Here is a 20,420-nt window from a genome sequence, read left to right on the forward strand (position 1 = left end):
TGTCATACAACACTTCCCTCTGACTGTCTGGGACATCTCCTCTATCCATACTGCTACCAGTGTCTGTCTGGGACATCTCCTCTATCCATACTGCTACCAGCGCATTTCAGAGCTCATCTCTGTAGTGAGGAAGCATCTCTCTAGTGAGGGATTGTCCAATCCCTGCAGCCGTCTGTGATAGTTCCTGTTTTTTTGCGTGTGATGCCCAGCTGCCGCCTGAGTAAAAAAAGAATCAGGAACTGCCGTGAGCGATGAGGGAGGATGGGTGGGGGGGGGGACTGTGTGATGTTATAGGGGAGGTAGGGGCAGGGGGAGAAGGTAGGGAGGAGTGAGGGATGAGGAAGCCCTGGCAGAAAAAAAGACTGTCTTTGTGATAGTAATATTACATCATCAACCGTCTCTGATATCAGTGAGGCCTGTTTCTACACCATTTATACTTTTATGGTGTGTTATGCTTTTACTTCCCACTATGGTGCTGGAGTGAGGACAGGTCATAAACATTGATAGAGCACAGTACTTCTTTGTTACTGGATAGGGAACCAGTGGTTCCACAAGCCTGGGTTATACATGGGTGTTGCTGTTGGTGCTCTAAACATATCCAGATGTGGTCTGTAGCTTAGAGACTTACTGTGGGAAGAGAGGGGAGAAAATCACTATTTTAGCCAACCATAAGAGGACTAGGAGAGAGTGCCATGTGGAACGTCTGTCTCAACCACCTATAGCAATGGGTTGATTTGACCCACAAACATAGATCTCTCCTAACCACTAAGTCATGTTGTGCAACAACAGCCTAGACCGTGACCACGACCAAAACTATTTACTACTGCCAAGCTGTCTGTCTCCTGGAGGCACACCCTCTCTCTCTCTTTCAACTTGTTTCCCACAATTCCTCACTGTGTCCAAAATGAGCAAGACAGAAAATACAGAGGCCTACCTCTTTACTACGGACTACAGTTTCAAATGAACGGCTTTAGTGATACACTCACTCGCATTGCATTAATGCCTCCCCTCTCGCTCTCTTTCCGCTGCTTTGGCCCACCTCTCTCGCCATCGCTCTCTTTCTAAAATAGGATTTGATTATTAGTCCTCTCCACTACGTGTAAGAGGAGGAAACGTAACAATGAGACTCGGCAGCAGCCAGCTGCTCTCTAGTCTACACTGTAGTTCTCAAGTACTACAGGGAGGGCAATCTGTCGTGTGTGTGTGTGTGTGTGTGTAAATAGATAACTGCATAGAGATGACATGGGCATGTATCTGGTAAAAAGGAGTTATACGGAATAGTTTGGTTGATAATGGTTGATAATAAGAGAGAGAGATCATTCAGGCTTCTTCTCTCTTTATCTTTCACAACACACACACTGCTGAATCAGGAAATGAGTTACAGATTTAAAATGTAATGTCCTGCTTTCTAAATACATTCTGGATATTGCATTTCTTTCTTCTGTGCCCTTGCAGTGCTGGTCCGAAAGGAGACAACATCTATGAGTGGAGATCCACCATCCTGGGGCCACCAGGCTCTGTGTACGAGGGAGGGGTCTTCTTCCTAGATATCGCCTTTACACCAGACTACCCCTTCAAACCACCCAAGGTAAACACATGTGCATGCTCACACACACACACACACACACACACACACACACACACACACACACACACACACACACACACACACACACACAGGTATGTATGCTAGACTAGTGCTTGCTCAGGAGCCCATGTTGACTGATTCTGTTTTATTTTTGATTTGGGCCTTGGGTTAGGCTTTGAGGGCGTGAAATACTAAACATCTGCACGACACCGGCTACTTTAGAGACAAACATTAACAGTGCATCAATGGCTACTCTGAAACACAAATAGACAAGTACAGTTGGGGTCGGAAGTTTACATACACCTTAGCCAAATACATTTAAACTCAGTTTTTCACAATTCCTGACATTTAATCAGAGTAACAATTCCCTGCCTAGGACAGTTAGGATCACCACTTTATTTTTAGAATGTGAAATGTCAGAATAATAGTAGAGAATGATTTATTTCAGCTTTTTATTTATTTCATCACATTCCCAGTGGGTCAGAAGCTTACATACACTCAATTAGTACTTGGTAGCATTACCTTTAAATTGTTTAACTTGGGTCAAACGTTTTGGGTAGCCTTCCACAAGCTTCCCACAATAAGTTGGGTGAATTCCTCCTGACAGAGCTGGTGTAACTGAGTCAGGTTTTTAGGCTTCCCTGCTCGCACATGCTTTTTCAGTTCTGCCTACACATTTTCTATAGGATTGAGGTCAGGGCTTTGTGATGGCCACTCCAATACCTTGACTTTGTTGTCCTTAAGCCATTTTGCCACAACTGTGGAAGTATGCTTGGGGTCATTGTCCATTTGGAAGACTCATTCGCGACCAAGCTTGAACTTCCTGACTGATGTCTTGAGATGTTGCTTCAATATATCCACATAATTTTCCTCCCTCATGATGCCATCTATTTTGTGAAGTGCACCAGTCCCTCCTGCAGCAAAGTACCCCCACAACATGATGCTGCCACCCCCGTGCGTCACAGTTGGGATGGGGTTCTTCGGCTTGCAAGCCTACCCCTTTTTCCTCCGAACATAACGATGGTCATTATGGCCAAACAGTTCTATTTTTGTTTCATCAGACCAGAGGACATTTCTCCAAAAAGTACGATCTTTGTCCCCATGTTCAGTTGCAAACCGTAGTCTTGCTTTTTTATGGCAGTTTCGGAGCAGTGGCTTCTTCCTTGCTGAGCGGTCTTTCAGGTTATTTCGCTATAGGACTCTTTTTATTGTGGATATCGATATTTTTGTGCCTGTTTCCTACAGCATTTTCACAAGGTCCTTTGCTGTTGTTCTGGGATTGATTTGTACTTTTCGCACCAAAGCACGTTCATCTCTAGGAGACAGAACACGTCTCCTTCCTGAGCGGTATGATGGCTGCGTGGTTCCATGGTGTTTATACTTGCGTATTATTGTTTGTACAGATGAACATGGTATCTTCAGGCATTTGGACATTTTTCTGAGATCTTGGCTGATTTCTTTTGATTTTCCCACGATGTCAAGCAAAGAGGCACTGAGTTTGAAGGTAGGCCTTGAAATACATTCACAGGTACACCTCCAATTGACCCAAAATATGTCAATTAGCCTATCAGAAGCTTCTAAAGCCATAACATCATTTTCTGGAATTTTTCCAAGCTGTTTAAAGGCACAGTCAAGTTAGTGTATGTAAACTTCTGACCCACTGGAATTGTGATACAGTGAATTTTAAGTGAAATAATCCGTCTGTAAACAATTGTTGGAAAAATGACTTGTGCCATGCACAAAGTAGCTGTCCTAACCGACTTGCCAAAACTATAGTTTGTTAATGATACATTTGTGGAGTAGTTGAAAAACGTGTTTTAATGACTCCAACCTATGTAAACTTCCGACTTCAACTGTACATCTTTATTTTTAGTGCATATTTAAGGATGGGATGTGTTCCCATGTGTTAGTTTTTATTTATTTTTATTCTGAAAAGATATCTGGCTTGCCATGGAGAAGATATTTTGAGAGCTGGAAGGTTTTGAAATAACTTTATTTTAATTAAATTTTTTACTCCCCTTTCTCCCTAATTTCGTGGTATCCAATTGTTAGTAGTTACTATCTTTTCTCATCGCTACAACTCCCATACGGGCTCGGGAGAGACGACGGTCGAAAGCTATGCGTCCTCCGAAACCCAACCAAGCCGCACTGCTTCTTAACACAGTGCGCATCCAACCCGGGAGCCAACCGCACCAATGTGTCGGAGGAAACACCGTGCACCTAGCGGCCTGGTTAGCATGCACTGCGCCCGGCACCCCACAGGAGTCGCTAGTGTGCGATGAGACAAGGATGTCCCTACCGGCCAAGCCCTCCCTAACCCGGACGACGCTAGGCCAATTGTGCGTCGCCCCATGGACCTCCCGGTCGCAGCCGGCTGCGACTGAACCTGGACTCGAACCCAGAGATTTGAATTGAAAAAAATAACAACCGACAGAGAGAAGCTGGTGAATAAACTTTCTGGGCTCTGTTCACTGGCGTACCGGACACCCACGCAAGGTGGGGTTGGCCCACGAGCTCTGGGATCCCATGTGCCTGTCATCGATATCTTTTTTAAATGGAATAAATCATTTTTACAGTAACCCTCCAAAAGTAATTTATAATCCTTTTGAATTTAAACAAGTACTACTCTTGGGCTTCAGGAATGTGACTGAAAAAGTGATATATATATATATTAGCTTTATTTAACTAGGCAAGTCAGTTAAGAACAAATTCTTATTTTCAATGACAACCTAGGAACAGTGGGTTAACTCCCTTGCTCAGGGTCAGAACAACCGATTTTTACCTTGTCAGCTCGGGGATTCATTCTTGCAACCTTTCAGTTACTAGTCCAACGCTCTAACCACTAGGCTACCTGCCGCCCCACGAGGGGATATCAGTGAACAAATGCCGTGGTCAAGGCTATGATGGCACCAGTGCAATGAGTTTCTCAGGTGTTCAAAAGCAGACTGAGAGCCTAATGCTTCTTAGGTCGTTATTTCTGAGTTTTATTTGAGAAAATGATCTCTCCACAGAAACGACAGTGACGGGGATGGTAAAACCAGCCATATCGACATCAGGGAAACTGTGCAGAAGGGAGTTGTGCTTTAAATACAGCAGTTCTGTAACGTCTTTACTGGGGCCTCTCGTTCTCCTCAATTGCCGACCTCAACACGTTAGGGAAAGAGACGAACTGTATAGGAAGCTCTGGGGACAGGTCGTCTGGATACTGGACAGATGATAAATTGGCAAATCCAAACAGATTGTCATTTTTAGCAGACAAGCCGTTTGCGATTTCTTTCATACTGGTGAACCGGCTTTTGAGTTGTGTAGTTGCAATATCAACAATCCCTTCTCTCTGGTGTATCTTGGCATGCATCACTCAAGACTAAGTTTAAATTGTGTGCAGCACAATGGACATACAGTATAATGCACAATGTCTCAGGAAAGACTGTCTGGTTTGACAATAGTCGGTATAGAAACTGTGTTATGCCAGTGTGATGTTATGTGTTTAGTGTTATTGAGAAAATAATCTATGCAGATGAATATCGTCTCTGAGCTCTGTTCAGTGATTATTGAGAAAATAATCTGTGCAGATGAATATCGTCTCTGAGCTCTGTTCAGTGATTATTGAGAAAATAATCTATGCAGATGAATATCGTCTCTGAGCTCTGTTCAGTGATTATTGAGAAAATAATCTGTGCGGATGAATATCGTCTCTGAGCTCTGTTCAGTGATTATTGAGAAAATAATCTGTGCGGATGAATATCGTCTCTGAGCTCTGTTCAGTGATTATTGAGAAAATAATCTGTGCGGATGAATATCGTCTCTGAGCTCTGTTCAGTGATTATTGAGAAAATAATCTGTGCGGATGAATATCGTCTCTGAGCTCTGTTCAGTGATTATTGAGAAAATAATCTGTGCAGATGAATATCGTCTCTGAGCTCTGTTCAGTGATTATTGAGAAAATAATCTGTGCAGATGAATATCGTCTCTGAGCTCTGTTCATGATTATTGAGAAAATAATCTGTGCAGATGAATATCGTCTCTGAGCTCTGTTCAGTGATTATTGAGAAAATAATCTGTGCAGATGAATATCGTCTCTGAGCTCTGTTCAGTGATTATTGAGAAAATAATCTGTGCAGATGAATATCGTCTCTGAGCTCTGTTCAGTGATTATTGAGAAAATAATCTATGCAGGTGTGTTGATTGGGGATCAGCCCTGAGACCGTTTAGTTTAGTGATTGCCTCAGGATGTGTGGCTTCTCTCTGGCTGTCGTCATCTCTAACCTTTCTTCTTCTCTCTCTCTCTCTCTCTTTCTCTCCCTCAGTCACACTCTCTACCTTTCTTCTTCTCTCTCTGCCCTCTGCTGACTGAGGATTAAAGGAAACATATCTGCTGATCTGAGAGACAGACCTCCCGCTGGGCTGGGTTGGGCGGGCAGGCAGGCAGGAAGGAAGGAACAGGGTACACAAATACCACAGACTAGACCAGCAGGTCCCCTCCACACCTTGGGAAACCCTGGGAGATTATGCAGCTTTTTTGGAGCACAGTTTCCACAAGCAGGCCAGCATGGTTAATCACTCATTAAGTGATTGAGAGTGAGTGAGTCAGCTAGGGAGTGAGTGAGTGAGTCAGCTAGGGAGTGAGTGAGTGAGTGAGTGAGTGAGTGAGTGAGTGAGTCAGCTAGGGAGTGAGTGAGTCAGCTAGGGAGTGAGTGAGTGAGTCAGTGGAAGGGTGCACCCCCTTATTGATATAGATGTACTTTGTTGTTTCCTAGGTGACGTTCCGTACCAGGATCTACCACTGTAACATCAACAGTCAGGGTGTGATCTGTCTGGACATCCTGAAGGACAACTGGAGCCCCGCCCTCACCATCTCCAAGGTGCTGCTGTCCATCTGCTCCCTGCTCACTGACTGCAACCCTGGTGAGTGATACCCCAATCAACCAATCAGACAGAGAGACTCGAGAAGTGTCTCTCACTTTTATTATCTATTTCACTTGCTTTGGCAATGTAAACATAAGTTTCCCATGCCAATAAAGCCATTAAATTGAAATTGAGAGAGAGAGAGCGCGTGTGAGAGATGACACACGAGAGACACGACACACGAGATAGACAACACACGAGAGAGAAAGTACTATCTCATCCTGGAATTTACAAGGTCTGAGGTAATCTGCCTTAAACCTAAAGAGCAGGAACCAAGACTTCATCAAAGAAATTGGAAATACAGACACTGGTTGCCCTCCAGGTTAGCCTCCCTGGTTGCCCTCCAGAGAGCTGGTAGTCCCATCCACCAAACTACCAGGTGTGAAACAGGGAAGAGACTCAGTAGGTATGCTAATTTGGTATAGAGCAGACCTAACCCATTCTATTAAATTAGTCAAAACAGGAACATTTTATATCTGGTGGGAAATGTATAAGGAAATGATCTCATCAGAGAAAAATGTCCTCATGTGTGCTACCTATATCCCCCCCAATAGAATCCCCATACTTTAACGAGGACAGCTTCTCCATCCTAGAGGGGGAGATCAACAATTTCCAGGCCCAGGGACATGTACTAGTCTGTGGTGACCTAAATGCCTGAACCTGACACTCACCACACAGGGGGGCAAACACCTACCTGGAGGTGACAGTATGCCCTCCCAAATATGCCCCCCTAGACACAACGATGACAAAACAACCAACAAAAATGGGTCACAACTCCTGCAGCTTTGTCGCATGCTGGGTCTGCACATAGCCAATGGTAGGCTTCAAGAGGACTCCTATGGTAGATACACCTACAGCTCATCCCTTGGCTGTAGTACTGTAGACTACTTTATCACTGACCTCAACCCAGAGTCTCTCAGAGCCTTCACAGTCAGCCCACTGACACCACATCAGATCACCATAAAATCACAGTCTACCTGAACAGACCAATACTCAATCATGAGGCATCAAAGCCAAAGGAGCTGCACAATATTAAGAAATGCTATAGATGGGAGGAAAGTGTGTAGAAACCTTCCAAAAAACAATTAGGCAACAACAAATTCAATCCCTTTTAGACAAATTCCTGGACAAAACATTACACTGTAATAGTGAAGGTGTAAACTTGGCAGTAGAAAGCCTAAACAGTATACTTTACATTTTCAGATTCCCTATCAAATTAAAAAATTCCAAGCAGACAACCTAAGAAAATGAAGAACAATAACAAATGGTTTGATGGAGAATGCAAAAACCTAAGAAAGAAATTGAGAAACCTATTCAACCAAAAACATGGAGACCCAGAAAACCTGAGTCTACACCTTAAACAATACAGAAATACACTACGAAAAAAGAAGGAACAGCACGTCAGAAATCATCTCGATGTAATTGAAGAATCCATATAATCTAACCACTTCTGGAACACAAACAAACAACCACGCGAAGAGTTTTCAAAATGGAGATGTGTGGATAAACCACTTCTCAAATCGTTTTGGCTCTATAACAAAGAATAAACATATACATGATCAATTAGAAATCTTAGAATCAGCTATTAAAAACTACCAGAACCCACTGGATTCTCCAATTACATTGAATGAACTACAGGACAAAATACAAACCCTCCAATCCAAAAAGGTGGTGTTGATGATATCCTACATGAAATTATAAAATATACAGACAACAAATTCCAATTGGCTATACTTAAACTCTTTTCACATCATCTTTAGCTCTGGCATCTTCCCCAATATTTGGAACCAAGGACTGATAACCCTAATCCACAAAAGTGGAGACAAATTTGACCCCAATAACTACTGTGGGAAATGCTTCAACAGCAACCTTGGGAAAATCCTCTGCATTATCATTAACAGCAGACTTGTACATTTCCTCAGTGAAAACGATGTACTGAGCAAATGTCAAATTGGCTTTTTACCAAGTTACCATACGACAGACCAACTATTCACACTGCACACTCTAATTGACAAACAAAACAAAGGCAAAGTTTTCTCATGATTTGTTGACTTCAAAAAAGCATTTCACTCAATTTGGCTTTTGGATCTGCTATACAATTTGATGGAATGTGGTGTTGGGGGAAAAGCATACGACATTATAAAATCCATGTACACAAACAAGTGTGCAGTTAAAATGGCCAAAAAACAAACACATTTCTTTCCACAAGGTCGTGGGGTGAGACAGGGATGCAGCTTAAGCCCCACCCTCTTCAACATGTATATACATTTACATTTACATTTAAGTCATTTAGCAGACGCTCTTATCCAGAGCGACTTACAAATTGGTGCTTTCACCTTATGACATCCAGATCAACGAATTGGCGAGGGCACTAAAACAGTCTGCAGCACCCGGCCTCACCCTACTAGAATCTGAAGTCAAATGTCTACTGTTTGCTGATGATCTGGTGCTTCTGTCTCCAACCAAGCAGGGCCTACAGCAGCACCTAGATATTCTGCACAGATACTGTCAAACCTGGGCCCTGACAGTAAATCTCAGTAAGACAAGAATAATGGTGTTCCAAAAAAGGTGAACAATCTGAGAGACAATGCAAGAAGGGCCAACTATGCCATCGAAGGGAACATAAACTTTGACATACCAATTAGGATCTGGCCCCAAAAAATACTTAAATCAGTTTTAGAACCTATTGCCCTTTATGGTTGTGAGGTCTGGGGTCCGCTCACCAACCAAGAATTCACAAAATGGGGGAAAAACACCAAATTGAGTAATAAAAAGTAACACAATAAAATAACAATAACGAGGCTATACACAGGGGGTTCTCATCAGTCTGGTCATTACTTCCCCTCCTCCCCCCTTGGGGGGCCCTCTCCCTCCCTCCCAGACCCCTTCCCACATTGCATAGTGGGTTTGGAGCTGTCGCTGTGGGCTCCAAGTCTAAATAGCCTCCCACCCACTCCCCCACAATTCCCCCTCCTCCCCTCCCCTTAAGGTGTCCTTATTCATGCAGTAGTAGGGGTCTAGAGGATCAATGGAATATTATGGGATATAGCTCATTAAAGGAGGAGAGGGCAGAATGACACTTAATGAACCCTCACAGGCACAATTGTATAATTCCTGGCTCTCTGGGTTGAGGTGCCACAAGGAGACCTTGCACAGTGCTCTGTAGCTCTAGTGTTTTCACCCTTTACCTCAGCCTAGCTGCGCTGGGGCCCTGATCCCACTGCTGCTCACCCAACCAGCACCTGGAGCTCAGCAGGGGGGCTGCCATTTGAATGATTTTGAATTTTGCACCCATAGAAGTAGAATGAATGGAAAGGGCATCTTCATTCAAGTCAATGATGGTTTTAAGGAGGTAGCATTGAATTGGGTACAGTCATATCTAACTGACAGGAAACAGTCCACCTATATCAATGGTTAATTTTCTTCACCTACTGTGGAATACCGCAAGGCAGCTGCCTTGGGCCACTTCTCTACTTAATATACACCAACAACCTTCCCTATGCCTTGGTTGAAACTCAAGCTACTATATTTGCAGATGATACTACAATTTATGCAGCAAGACAATCGGTTCAACAGGTACAGCAAGCTTTGTAAGGAGATTTGGAGATTATCAGGAAATGGGTTTGCCAAAACAAACTTGCTTTAAACACCAAGAAAACCAAAGTTATGTTGGTCTGTTCAACTAGGTAAAGGCCAAAACAGCATGGGATACAATTAAGTATGGGAGGAGTACAAATTGAAGAAGTGGCAGAAACCAAACTACTGGGAGTGCAGCTAGACAACTGCTTATCATGGTCGTCTCAAATAACTAATCTATGTAAAAACAGCATGCATAATCAGAAGGATAGCTAAATATTTACCAGGGAAAATCCTTCAGCAAATAACACAGGCATTGGTTGAGAGTCAAGTGAACTATTGTTCGGTGGTCTGGGGAAATGCATCATCTAGTGAAGTTAGGAGGCTGCAGAATGCACAGAATAAAGCAGCAAGGATTGTTTTAAGGCGGAGATATGGTTCTTCTGTTGCAGTCATGCGCAGTGTTCTTGGTTGGTCATCAACCGACAAGATAATTGAAAAAAACATGCTTATTTTATTTTATAATATACATAATTTAAAACGGCCAAGTTCTATTCACAACGGTATTCAGTTGGTAAGAGACAGACATTCCGTAAATACTAGGAATAGATTGTCCACCATCTATGCGTTATCCAGACAGAAAAAAGAAATGGGCAAAATAACATTTCGATTTAGAGCAATAAAGAAATGGAATAAATTAACTGAGCAAACTAGAAACCTTTCAATATATAAGTTTAAACATTATTTAAAAACAATTTAAATATAGTATATAGAAATGTTGTGGGACTATAGTAGATGAAGAATCAATATTTTTTTAGATTGAGTATTTATTGGGTCATTATGCTAGTGTATTATGTATTGTTTGTAATAGTGTGTTATATGTGAAAGTGTGTTTGTATTATACATTTTATTTTAATGTTAAGGACTGGGGACTAAAAGAGATCCTAATAAAATCCAATCAAATCAAATGATGGTATAATGGGTGGCATGGCAGCCATTCGGAGTGTACCCATACCAGGAAGTAAATGCAGGAAGTGTACCCTTCAATCTGTGCTGTGATTTGTTGAATCAACTCAACTGACATTACAAAAAATACATTCCATTGCATGAGCCACGTCAGTTAGAATCAGTTGATAGAACATTCCAAAAGACCATGGAAATGATTGCATCACAATACCAGGCAGGCATTGTGAGTGTACCTGTGAGTTTACCAGTCAGATTGCCAGGGTTAGAGCTTCCACGCCCATTATATTCATTCTATTTCTATGGTTGCACATCCCTGAATACACCCCTGGTCAGAGTGTGTCACTGTGATGTTCTGTAAAGGGAATATGTCTCTGTCATTTTGCTTCACCCACCTTTCCGACATGGAAAATGATTCATGGGTTTTTCCATTTAAGATGTTAAAGGTATCAAGGTAGTCTGTAAAAATCATAGTTAATGGAAGCAAATTGTTTATCTGAATAGTTGGGGTGACAGTTTCTGACTGTAAACAAACAACCAATGGATGTGATGGGACGTGATTTAATGGTGGTTAAAATGTCATCCATGTTGTTCTCCCTCCTCACAGCTGACCCTCTGGTAGGAAGCATCGCCACCCAGTACACAACCAACAGACCAGAGCACGACAGGATAGCCAAACAGTGGACCAAGAGATACGCCACATAGTCTGACAGCAAGGACCTCCACTGTCCCCCTCCCAGACCCACCGCCACCACCCAAAATCTGTGGAGCACACCGACCCCTCACCCCTCCGCCCCTAGCCTGGCCCCAGATCTGGTTGTGTTGTATAGCCAACTCCTATAGTCATCGCATGCCAAACAATGAATTATTGGTGTGTTTGGTATGACAATGATGAATTACATTGACATTTAAGTCATTTAGCAGACGCTCTTATCCAGAGCGACTTACAGTTAGACCAATAGTATTTGGCTATACAGCACAAACAGATTTGGGACCAAGCTACTTGCCCCCCCACTCTGAGCCCCAAATCTGTGGAAGCACACCCACCTGACCTGATTCCCCCCCCCCCCCCCCTTCCTCATCACAGATGGCACCTTCATTGGGGAGTACGGACTCATAGTAATGGCTGGAACTGAGTGAATGGTATCAAACACATGGCACACCCAACCCTCCTCTGACAACATGAACTGTTATTTGTCCCATGCAGACACTTGATCACTTCTTTTTTTTATACAAAGAGTATATTGGGAATTTCTTTCCAATACACCGAATGTTGATGTGGTCATGAAAGCTTTAATACTGTTATTCTTGTTGTTGTTCGTATTATTACATCGTTTATTGCTTTTTTTTATATGCATTATCATGAGGTTTTTTTAATACTAGACCCTTTATGTGATTGATGAAAAATGTATTCTATTCTAGAGCATTCTAGTCCATTCATTCTAGAGCCCATGCATTAAAGACTCCATGCATTCTAGAGCCCATGCATTAAAGACTCCATGCATTCTAGAGCCCATGCATTAAAGACTCCATGCATTCTAGAGCCCATGCATTAAAGACTCCATGCATTCTAGAGCCCATGCATTAAAGACTCCATGCATTCTAGAGCCCATGCATTAAAGACTCCATGCATTCTAGAGCCCATGCATTAAAGACTCCATGCATTCTAGAGCCCATGCATTAAAGACTCCATGCAGTGTTGTTTAAGAGGCCAGCTTCAATTTAAGCCTGTCTGCAGAATTAGTGTCTACAAATGCAGAGTGGACTTTATTCTATGATGAATCATTTGATGTTATTTGTCTGCCCCAAGAAGTTATTGACATGACAGTAAGGCTGTCTGGATCTGTGTGTAGCTGGTCTTACTGCTCACCTCCTGTGGTGCTAGCCAGCTGGCAGTTGTTTGCTGTACATTTGCCTTGTGAGAATACATACTTATTGAATACTCAATTAAACACTGGTTGTAATGTTAATTCTAGCTCGGCTAATCTGTTGCTAATGTGTTCACTGGGGGTCCTCTTCACTGGGTTAACCATGTTGATTTTAATGCAAAATCAATAATATTTACTGCTGTTCAATGGTCATTCAAATATTAAATGCACTAAAGAGGAACAATGGGTACATATTGAAGATACGCATGCTCCTTCCAATAATATTTTTACATCTTTATTTTCAAAGGATAAATCTAAGAACATGAACAACTTTCTAGTTACGAACATTATAACAATATGGAAGAAAATGAAACATATTCTACAAAAACCAATATCACTCCCTAAAAACATTTACAGTATTTCCTTGAAATTTAAAACCAATTTTGGACTGACCAATGTAAATATGTTCAAATACGTGCACCTTCATTTCTATTTGAAATCTTTTGGATTTCACAGAAATCTTGAGGGGATCCTATTTGAGCCATAAAAGGATGATCATATGATTGGTAAGATATTCAAAACCTTGCAGAAAGCCTATCCAACTGACACTTAGAAAAATGTTTCAACGATTGGAACCAAGACTTGCGTAATAAATTCTATACAAGGGACAAAATTCACAGATTAAATGTAAAACTAACAATGACTCAATAATCCATGCCTTCTGGGAAAGCTATAAAGTCCAAAAATTATGGACACAGAAGGTTGGCTGTTAGAAGTATTACAATGCAAATATACTTTCAATCCGTCTGTCTGCATATTTCAAGATATGGCATATGGGGGTGCAGTGAGACGGTTCTGCCGAGTTCTGCAGAGTTGTTCGAGGAAGGAGAGAGGAAGACTCCACACCACTCTCTCACTTCAGTATCATACCTAGTTATATTCTGATGTTCTCTGTGTGTGTTTTCTATACCTGTTCGCTCCTCACCCTGTAGGCTTTACAGGCACCCCCACCACTTGGCTGCAAACCTATTAATTTAGTGTACCCTGCGCGCACAACCCATGTGGAATTCTGGGTCTCTGGCAAAGTCTGCAGTGAAGAACGCAGAGTTCATCTCAGTCTACGATGCCCTTCAGTACCTTGACTTTTTGGCCCTGACGGAGATGTGGATCACCCCAGAGAATACGGCTACTCCAGATGCTCTTTCTTCATCTGACTATGTTTTCTCTCTGGTCACGGTGGTGGCACAGGTCTACTTATTTCTCCTAACTGGAAAATGTCTCTTTTCTCCCTCTATCACCTGTCTATCTCCTCATTTGAATTCCATGCTGTCACTGTCACTTGTCCACTCAAGCTTAACATTGTTGTCATCTATCACCCACCAGGTGCCCTTGGAGAGTTCCTCAATGAGCTTGACACCATGATAAGTTAATTTCCTGACGATGGCTCACCGCTCTTCATAATTTCCAACTTTGATTCATTTATTTCCAACTCTCTCTTTCCCCTACTTGCCTATTTTCACCTTTCCCATCCCCTCCAACTCACAGGGCTGGCAGTACACTTGACCTCCCCTTTCCCAGTCCCCTCCAACTCACAGGGCTGGCAGTACGCTTGACCTCCCCTTTCCCAGTCCCCTCCAACTCACAGGGTTGGCAGTACGCTTGACCTCCCCTTTCCCAGTCCCCTCCAACTCACAGGGCTGGCAGTACGCTTGACCTCCCCTTTCCCAGTCCCCTCCAACTCACAGGGCTGGCAGTACGCTTGACCTCCCCTTTCCCAGTCCCCTCCAACTCACAGGTCAGGCAGTACGCTTGACCTCACCCTTTCCCAGTCCCCTCCAATTCACAGGGCAAGCAGTACGCTTGACCTCACCCTTTTCCAGTCTCCTCCAACTCACAGGGCAGGCAGTACGCTTGACCTCACCCTTTCCCAGTCCCCTCCAACTCACAGGGCAGGCAGTACGCTTGACCTCACCCTTTCCCAGTCCCCTCCAACTCACAGGGCAGGCAGTACGCTTGACCTCATCCTTTCCCGATCCCCTCCAACTCACAGGGCAGGCAGTACACTTGACCTCACCCTTTCCCAGTCCCCTCCAGCTCACAGGGCAGGCAGTACGCTTGACCTCACCCTTTCCTGATCCCCTCCAACTCAGAAGGCAGGCAGTACGCTTGACCTCATCTTTACTAGAGGCTGCTCGCCTACTAATCTCACTGCAAACCCCTTCCAGGTCTCTGATCACTTTTGTTTCCTTTTCTGTCTCCCTTTCCTCCAACTCTAACCACCCAGCCCCTACGCTGATGGTCATGCGCCGTTGCAATCTTCACTCTCTCTCTCCCACTAGTCTCTCCTCTTCTATCCTATCTTCTCTCCCTTCTGCTAAATCCTTCTCCATTCTGTCTCCTGATTCTGCCTCTTCGACACTACTCCCCTCCCTTTCCGCATCCTATGACTCGCAATGTCTCCTTTCTTCCCAGCCCGCTTGGCCCTCCCCACCTGCTCCGTGACTGAGTGACTCATTGCAAGTTTACAGAACAGGGCAGCTGAGCAAAAATGGCGGGAAAACTAAACTTCCGGAAGACCTATCATCCTTTCATTCCCTCCTCTCTACCTTCTCTTCCTCTGTATCCCCTGCTAAAGCCACTTTCTATCATTCTAAATTTCAAGATGCTACCTCTAACCTTAGGAAAATCTTTTCCACCTTCTCCTCCCTCCTTAATCCTCCACCCCTCCCCCTCCCTTTCTGCGGATGACTTTGTCAATCACTTTGAAAAGAAGGTTGACGATATCCGCTCCTCATTCACTCAGCTTATTGTGTCCTCTGTTCCCACTCACACAGAACTACTCTATGCCTTGACCTCTTTCTCCCCTCCAGATGAAATACTGCGACTAGTGAGGTCTGGCCACCCGACAACCTGCCCGCTTGACCCCTTCCCCTCCTCCAGACTCTGGAGACCTTCTCCCATTCCTCACTTCCCTCATCAATTCATCCCTGACCACTGGCTACGTTCCCTCCAAAATGGCTGAGTCCCTCCTCAATCTCTCTCAGAACAATCTTCTTGACTCTAATCAGTTGTTCAAGACGGGTCAGTCAACTGAGTCTGCTCTTCTCTGTGTCACAGAGGCTCTCCGCACTGCCAAAGCTGACTCTCTTTCCTCTGTTCTCATCCTCCTAGATCTATCCGCTGCCTTCAACACCGTAAACTATCCGATCCTCCTCTCCACCTTCTCAGGGCTGGGTGTCTCAGGCTTTGCATTCTCTTGGATTGCATCCTACCTGGCAGGTCACTCCTACCAGGTGACATGGAGAGGATCTGTATCTGCACCATGTACTTTCACTACTGGTGTCCCCCAGGGCTCGGTTCTTGGCCCTCTTCTCTCTATACACCAAGCCACTCGGCTCCGTCATATCCTCACATGGTTTCTCCTATCATTGCTATGCAGATGACACAACTACATTTCTCCTTCCCCCCCCTTCTGACACCCAGGTGGCGACGCGCATCTCTGCCTGCCTGGCAGATATCTCAGCTTGGATGTCGGCCCACCACCTCAAGCTCAACCTCGACAAGACAGCTGCTCATCCTCCCAGGAAAGGCCTGCCCACTCAAAGACCTCTCCATCACGGTTGACAACTCCACAGTGTCGCCCTCCCAGAGTGCAAAGATCCTTGGTGTGACCCTGGACAACAGCCTGTCATTCTCTGCAAACATCAAAGCAGTGACTCGCTCCTGCAGGTTTATGCTCTACAACATCCGTAGAGTACAAACCTACCTCACACAGGAAGAGATGCAGGTCCTAATCCAGGCACTTGTCATCTCTTGTCTGGACAACAACAATTCACTGTTGGCTGGGCTCCCAGCTTGTGCCATCAAACCCTTGCAATTTATCCAGAACACTACAGCAAGCCTGGTTTTCATCCTTGGTACCACAATGTTGGAACCAGCTCCCCTTGAAGCTAGGACAGCAGAGTCCCAGCCCATCTTCTGAAAGCACTTGAAATCCAATATCTCTCTAATATCTCTCCAATATCTCTTTAAATAAACCCCCTCAACAAACAAAAAAACCTGAACCAACACTTGACCCCCCCGTCCCTTCTAGCTCTGATTCTGCTGATAGCTACTTTGAGGGTGTAATTATTATGCCTGTGATATGTTGTTGTCCCACCTAGCTGTCTTAAGATGAACACTCTGGATAAGAGCATCTGCTAAATGACTCAAATGTAAATGTATACCCAATGGGTCGGACGATACTTTTCTCGTCAATCATTTAGAAAAAATGTACGTGTAAAAACTGTAAATCAACCAATCCTCCATCGTTAACACAATGGAAAGGTCAAATGCTTTATCTAAATGTTGAAAGTGCGTGGGGGATGGAGAGAACAAAAAGTGTGCAGTTTGAGGCCATGTGGTGGAGAGTGATGCGGGCGTTGGAGATAGGGGTGAGAGCAGGTGAGTCTGGGCAGGTGTGATGGTGTGAATGTTTGTGTATGTCTGTATGTTGTCGTTTTGTATGTGTATGTTTTTGTATTGTAAAACATTTCATAAAATATAATACACCCATTTTAGACGGTTTATTATTTTCTCATGTCACGTTTTAAAGCTCCATTTTCAAGAACTTTTCCTTTTTATGATCAGTGATGAAAGTTAAAGCTACTTACTGTATGTTCACGTAAAGAACTCTCATCTTGTCCCCCCTGTCTATTCACAGTGACCGTTCCAGTTCCAGAGATTCCATTCTGTAATTCTACAGTTCTGAGTTCCGGCCATTAGAACTACCACAGTTTAGTTCCTAATATTCCAGTATCAAAATGTAGGACACCCCCTGCAATGGAACAGAACATAGACAGTATGTTGAGCCTCAACATCTGGATGCATGCCTTCACTCCTAATGTGTGTCAGGCTGTCATGAAAGGAACATTCCAAATTAAATGTTTGGTTTTGAGCTTTGTGGAGTCTTGTTTTGTGAAAATGATTCATTAGTTAAGAGTTCATTATTAATTAGGCAGCAATGCTGCTTCTTATTGCAAATTACGTCAATGGCCTCAGTCATTGTAGGCCTATTCCAACATAAACCAGCACGACATCTTCCCTCTGGCACATGGATTGCTCAGCCCTCTCTAGAGAGACTGTTGAGCATTAGTGGTGAGAAGAGAACTGATCCAGGATGAATTAGTAGAATCATTGCCTTTTCAAAGCCAGAGTTGAGAGGAGTGGAGTCAGGCTTTACAATTCTGTATTGTGCAGCCATAAATTATTTGGTGTAGGTTGGACCCTGATTCCTATCAGGCAAAGAGGAGAGACACCAGCGGACGGATGGAATTGTTGTTGCCAGGCAGGGAATGGAAGGGGGGACTCCACCTCTCCATTTCTACTTCACAGTGAGAAGAAAAAAGTTGTTTGGTTCTGGTGCATCAGAGCCTCACAACCTCCCTTGTTCTATTCCTCAACCTTCTCCACCCCCAGCTCGTCTTAAGAGACCAGGGCAGGGGGAAACTGTAGATAAAGACTCAACGAGTCTCTAGTCTACAAAATGACTAAACTATTGAAAATGGAGTGGTCAATTAAGCAATAAGGCCCGAGGAGGTGTGGTATATGGCCAATATACCACTGCTAAGGGCTATTCTTATGCACGACGCAACACGAGTAGAGCCATGGTATATTGGCCATATATTACAAACCCGAGAGGTGCCTTATTGCTATTATAAACTGTTTTTTTCCCACCTTAATTTAACCAGGTAGGCTAGTTGAGAACAAGTTCGCAATTACAACTGCGACCTGGCAAAGATGAAGCAAAGCAGTTCGACACAAACAATAACACAGAGTTACACATGGAATAAACAAACATACAGTCAATAATACAATAGAAAAAAGTATATATACATTGTGTGTGTGCAAATGAGGTAGGATAAGGGAGGTAAAGGCAATAAATAGGCCATAGTGGAGAAATAATTACAATAAAGCAATTAAACACTAAAGTGATAGATGTGCAGAAGATGAGCGTGCAAGTAGAGATACTGTGGTGCAAAGGAGCAAAATAAATCAAATAACAGTATGAGGATGAGGTAGTTGGGTGGGCTATTTACAGATGGGCTATGTTCAGACGCAGTGATCTGTGAGCTGCTCTAACAGTTTATGCTTAAAGCTAGTGAGGGAGATATAAGTCTCCAGCTTCAGTGAATTTTGCAGTTCATTCCAGTCATTGGTAGCAGAGAACTGGAAGGAAAGGCGGCTGAAGGAGGAATTGGGCATTGGGGGTGACCAGTGAAATATACCTGCTGGAGCTCGTGCTACGGGTGGGTGCTGTTATGGTGACCAGTGAGCTGAGGTAAGGCGGGGCTTTACCTAGCAAAGACTTGTAAATGACCTGGAGCCAGTGGGTTTCGCGACGAATAGGAAGCGAGGGCCAGCCAACAAGAGCATACAGGTCGTAGTGGTAGGTAGTATATGGAGCTATGGTGACAAAACGGATGGCACTGTGATAGACTGCATCCAATTTGCTGAGTGTTTGTCACGTTCTGACCTTAATTTCCTTTGTTTTGTATTTATTTAGTATGGTCAGGGCGTGAGTTGGGTGGGTTGTCTATGTTTGTTTTTCTAGGTTTTGGGAATTTCTATGTTTCGGCCTAGTATGGTTCTCAATCAGAGGCAGGTGTCATTAGTTGTCTCTGATTGAGAATCATACTTAGGTAGCCTGGGTTTCACTGTGTGTTGGTGGGTGATTGTTTCCTTGTCTGTGTTTGTTCGCCACACGGTACTGTTTCGGTTTTGTTCACGTTTATTGTTTTGTATTCATTGAGTGTTCAGTTCATGTTTTTAAATAAACAACCATGGACACTTACCACGCCGCATCTTGGTCCGATCCTTGCTACACCTCCTCTTCAGACGAAGAGGAGGAAAACCTTTACAGTGTTGGAGGCTATTTTGTAAATGACATCACCGAAGTCAAGGATCGGTAGGATGGTAGGTTTTACCTAGGGTATGTTTGGCAGCATGAGTGAAGGATGCTTTGTTGCAAAATAGGAAGCCTATTCTAGATTTAATTTTGGATTGGAGATGCATAATGTGAGTCTGGAAGGAGAGTTTACAGTCTAACCAGACACCTAGGTATTTGAAGTCCGTCCAGAATAGTGATGCTGGACGGGTGGGCAGGTGTGTGCAACGATCGGTTGAAGAGCATGCATTTAGTTTTACTCGCATTTAAGAGCAGTTGGAGGCCACGGAAGGAGAATTGTATGGCATTGAAGCTCGTCTGGAGGTTAGTTAACACAGTGTCCAAAGAAGGGCCAGAAGAATACAGAATGGTGTCGTCTGCGTAGAGGTGGATCAGAGAGTCACCAGCAGCAAGAGCGACCTCATTGATGTATACAGAGAAAAGAACCCTGTGGCACCCCCATAGAGACTGCCAGAGGTCCGGACAACAGGCCTTCTGATTTGACACACTGAACTCTGTCTGAGAAGTAGTTGGTGAACCAGGCAAGCGAGGCAGTCATTAAAGAAACCAAGGCTGTTGAGTCTGCCGATAAGAA

At 43.7% G+C, this 20,420-nt stretch overlaps 1 protein-coding gene across 1 annotated transcript in view; it reads left to right on the plus strand.

Moving 5' to 3' along the window:
• The window catches only part of LOC115128557 (ubiquitin-conjugating enzyme E2 E2-like), a 58,814-nt gene extending 45,812 nt beyond the window's left edge, over window positions 1-13,002 (plus strand). The window contains exons 4-6 of the mRNA XM_029658479.2: window positions 1,456-1,588; window positions 6,346-6,493; window positions 11,640-13,002. Of these exons, the coding sequence (XP_029514339.1) occupies window positions 1,456-1,588; window positions 6,346-6,493; window positions 11,640-11,737 (379 nt within the window). The 3' untranslated portion in view covers window positions 11,738-13,002. The remainder of the gene's footprint in view (window positions 1-1,455; window positions 1,589-6,345; window positions 6,494-11,639) is intronic.
• Window positions 13,003-20,420: the final 7,418 nt, after the last annotated feature.

Source organism: Oncorhynchus nerka, linkage group LG4 (assembly GCF_034236695.1).
Source record: "Oncorhynchus nerka isolate Pitt River linkage group LG4, Oner_Uvic_2.0, whole genome shotgun sequence".
Taxonomy (NCBI): Eukaryota; Metazoa; Chordata; class Actinopteri; order Salmoniformes; family Salmonidae; genus Oncorhynchus; species Oncorhynchus nerka.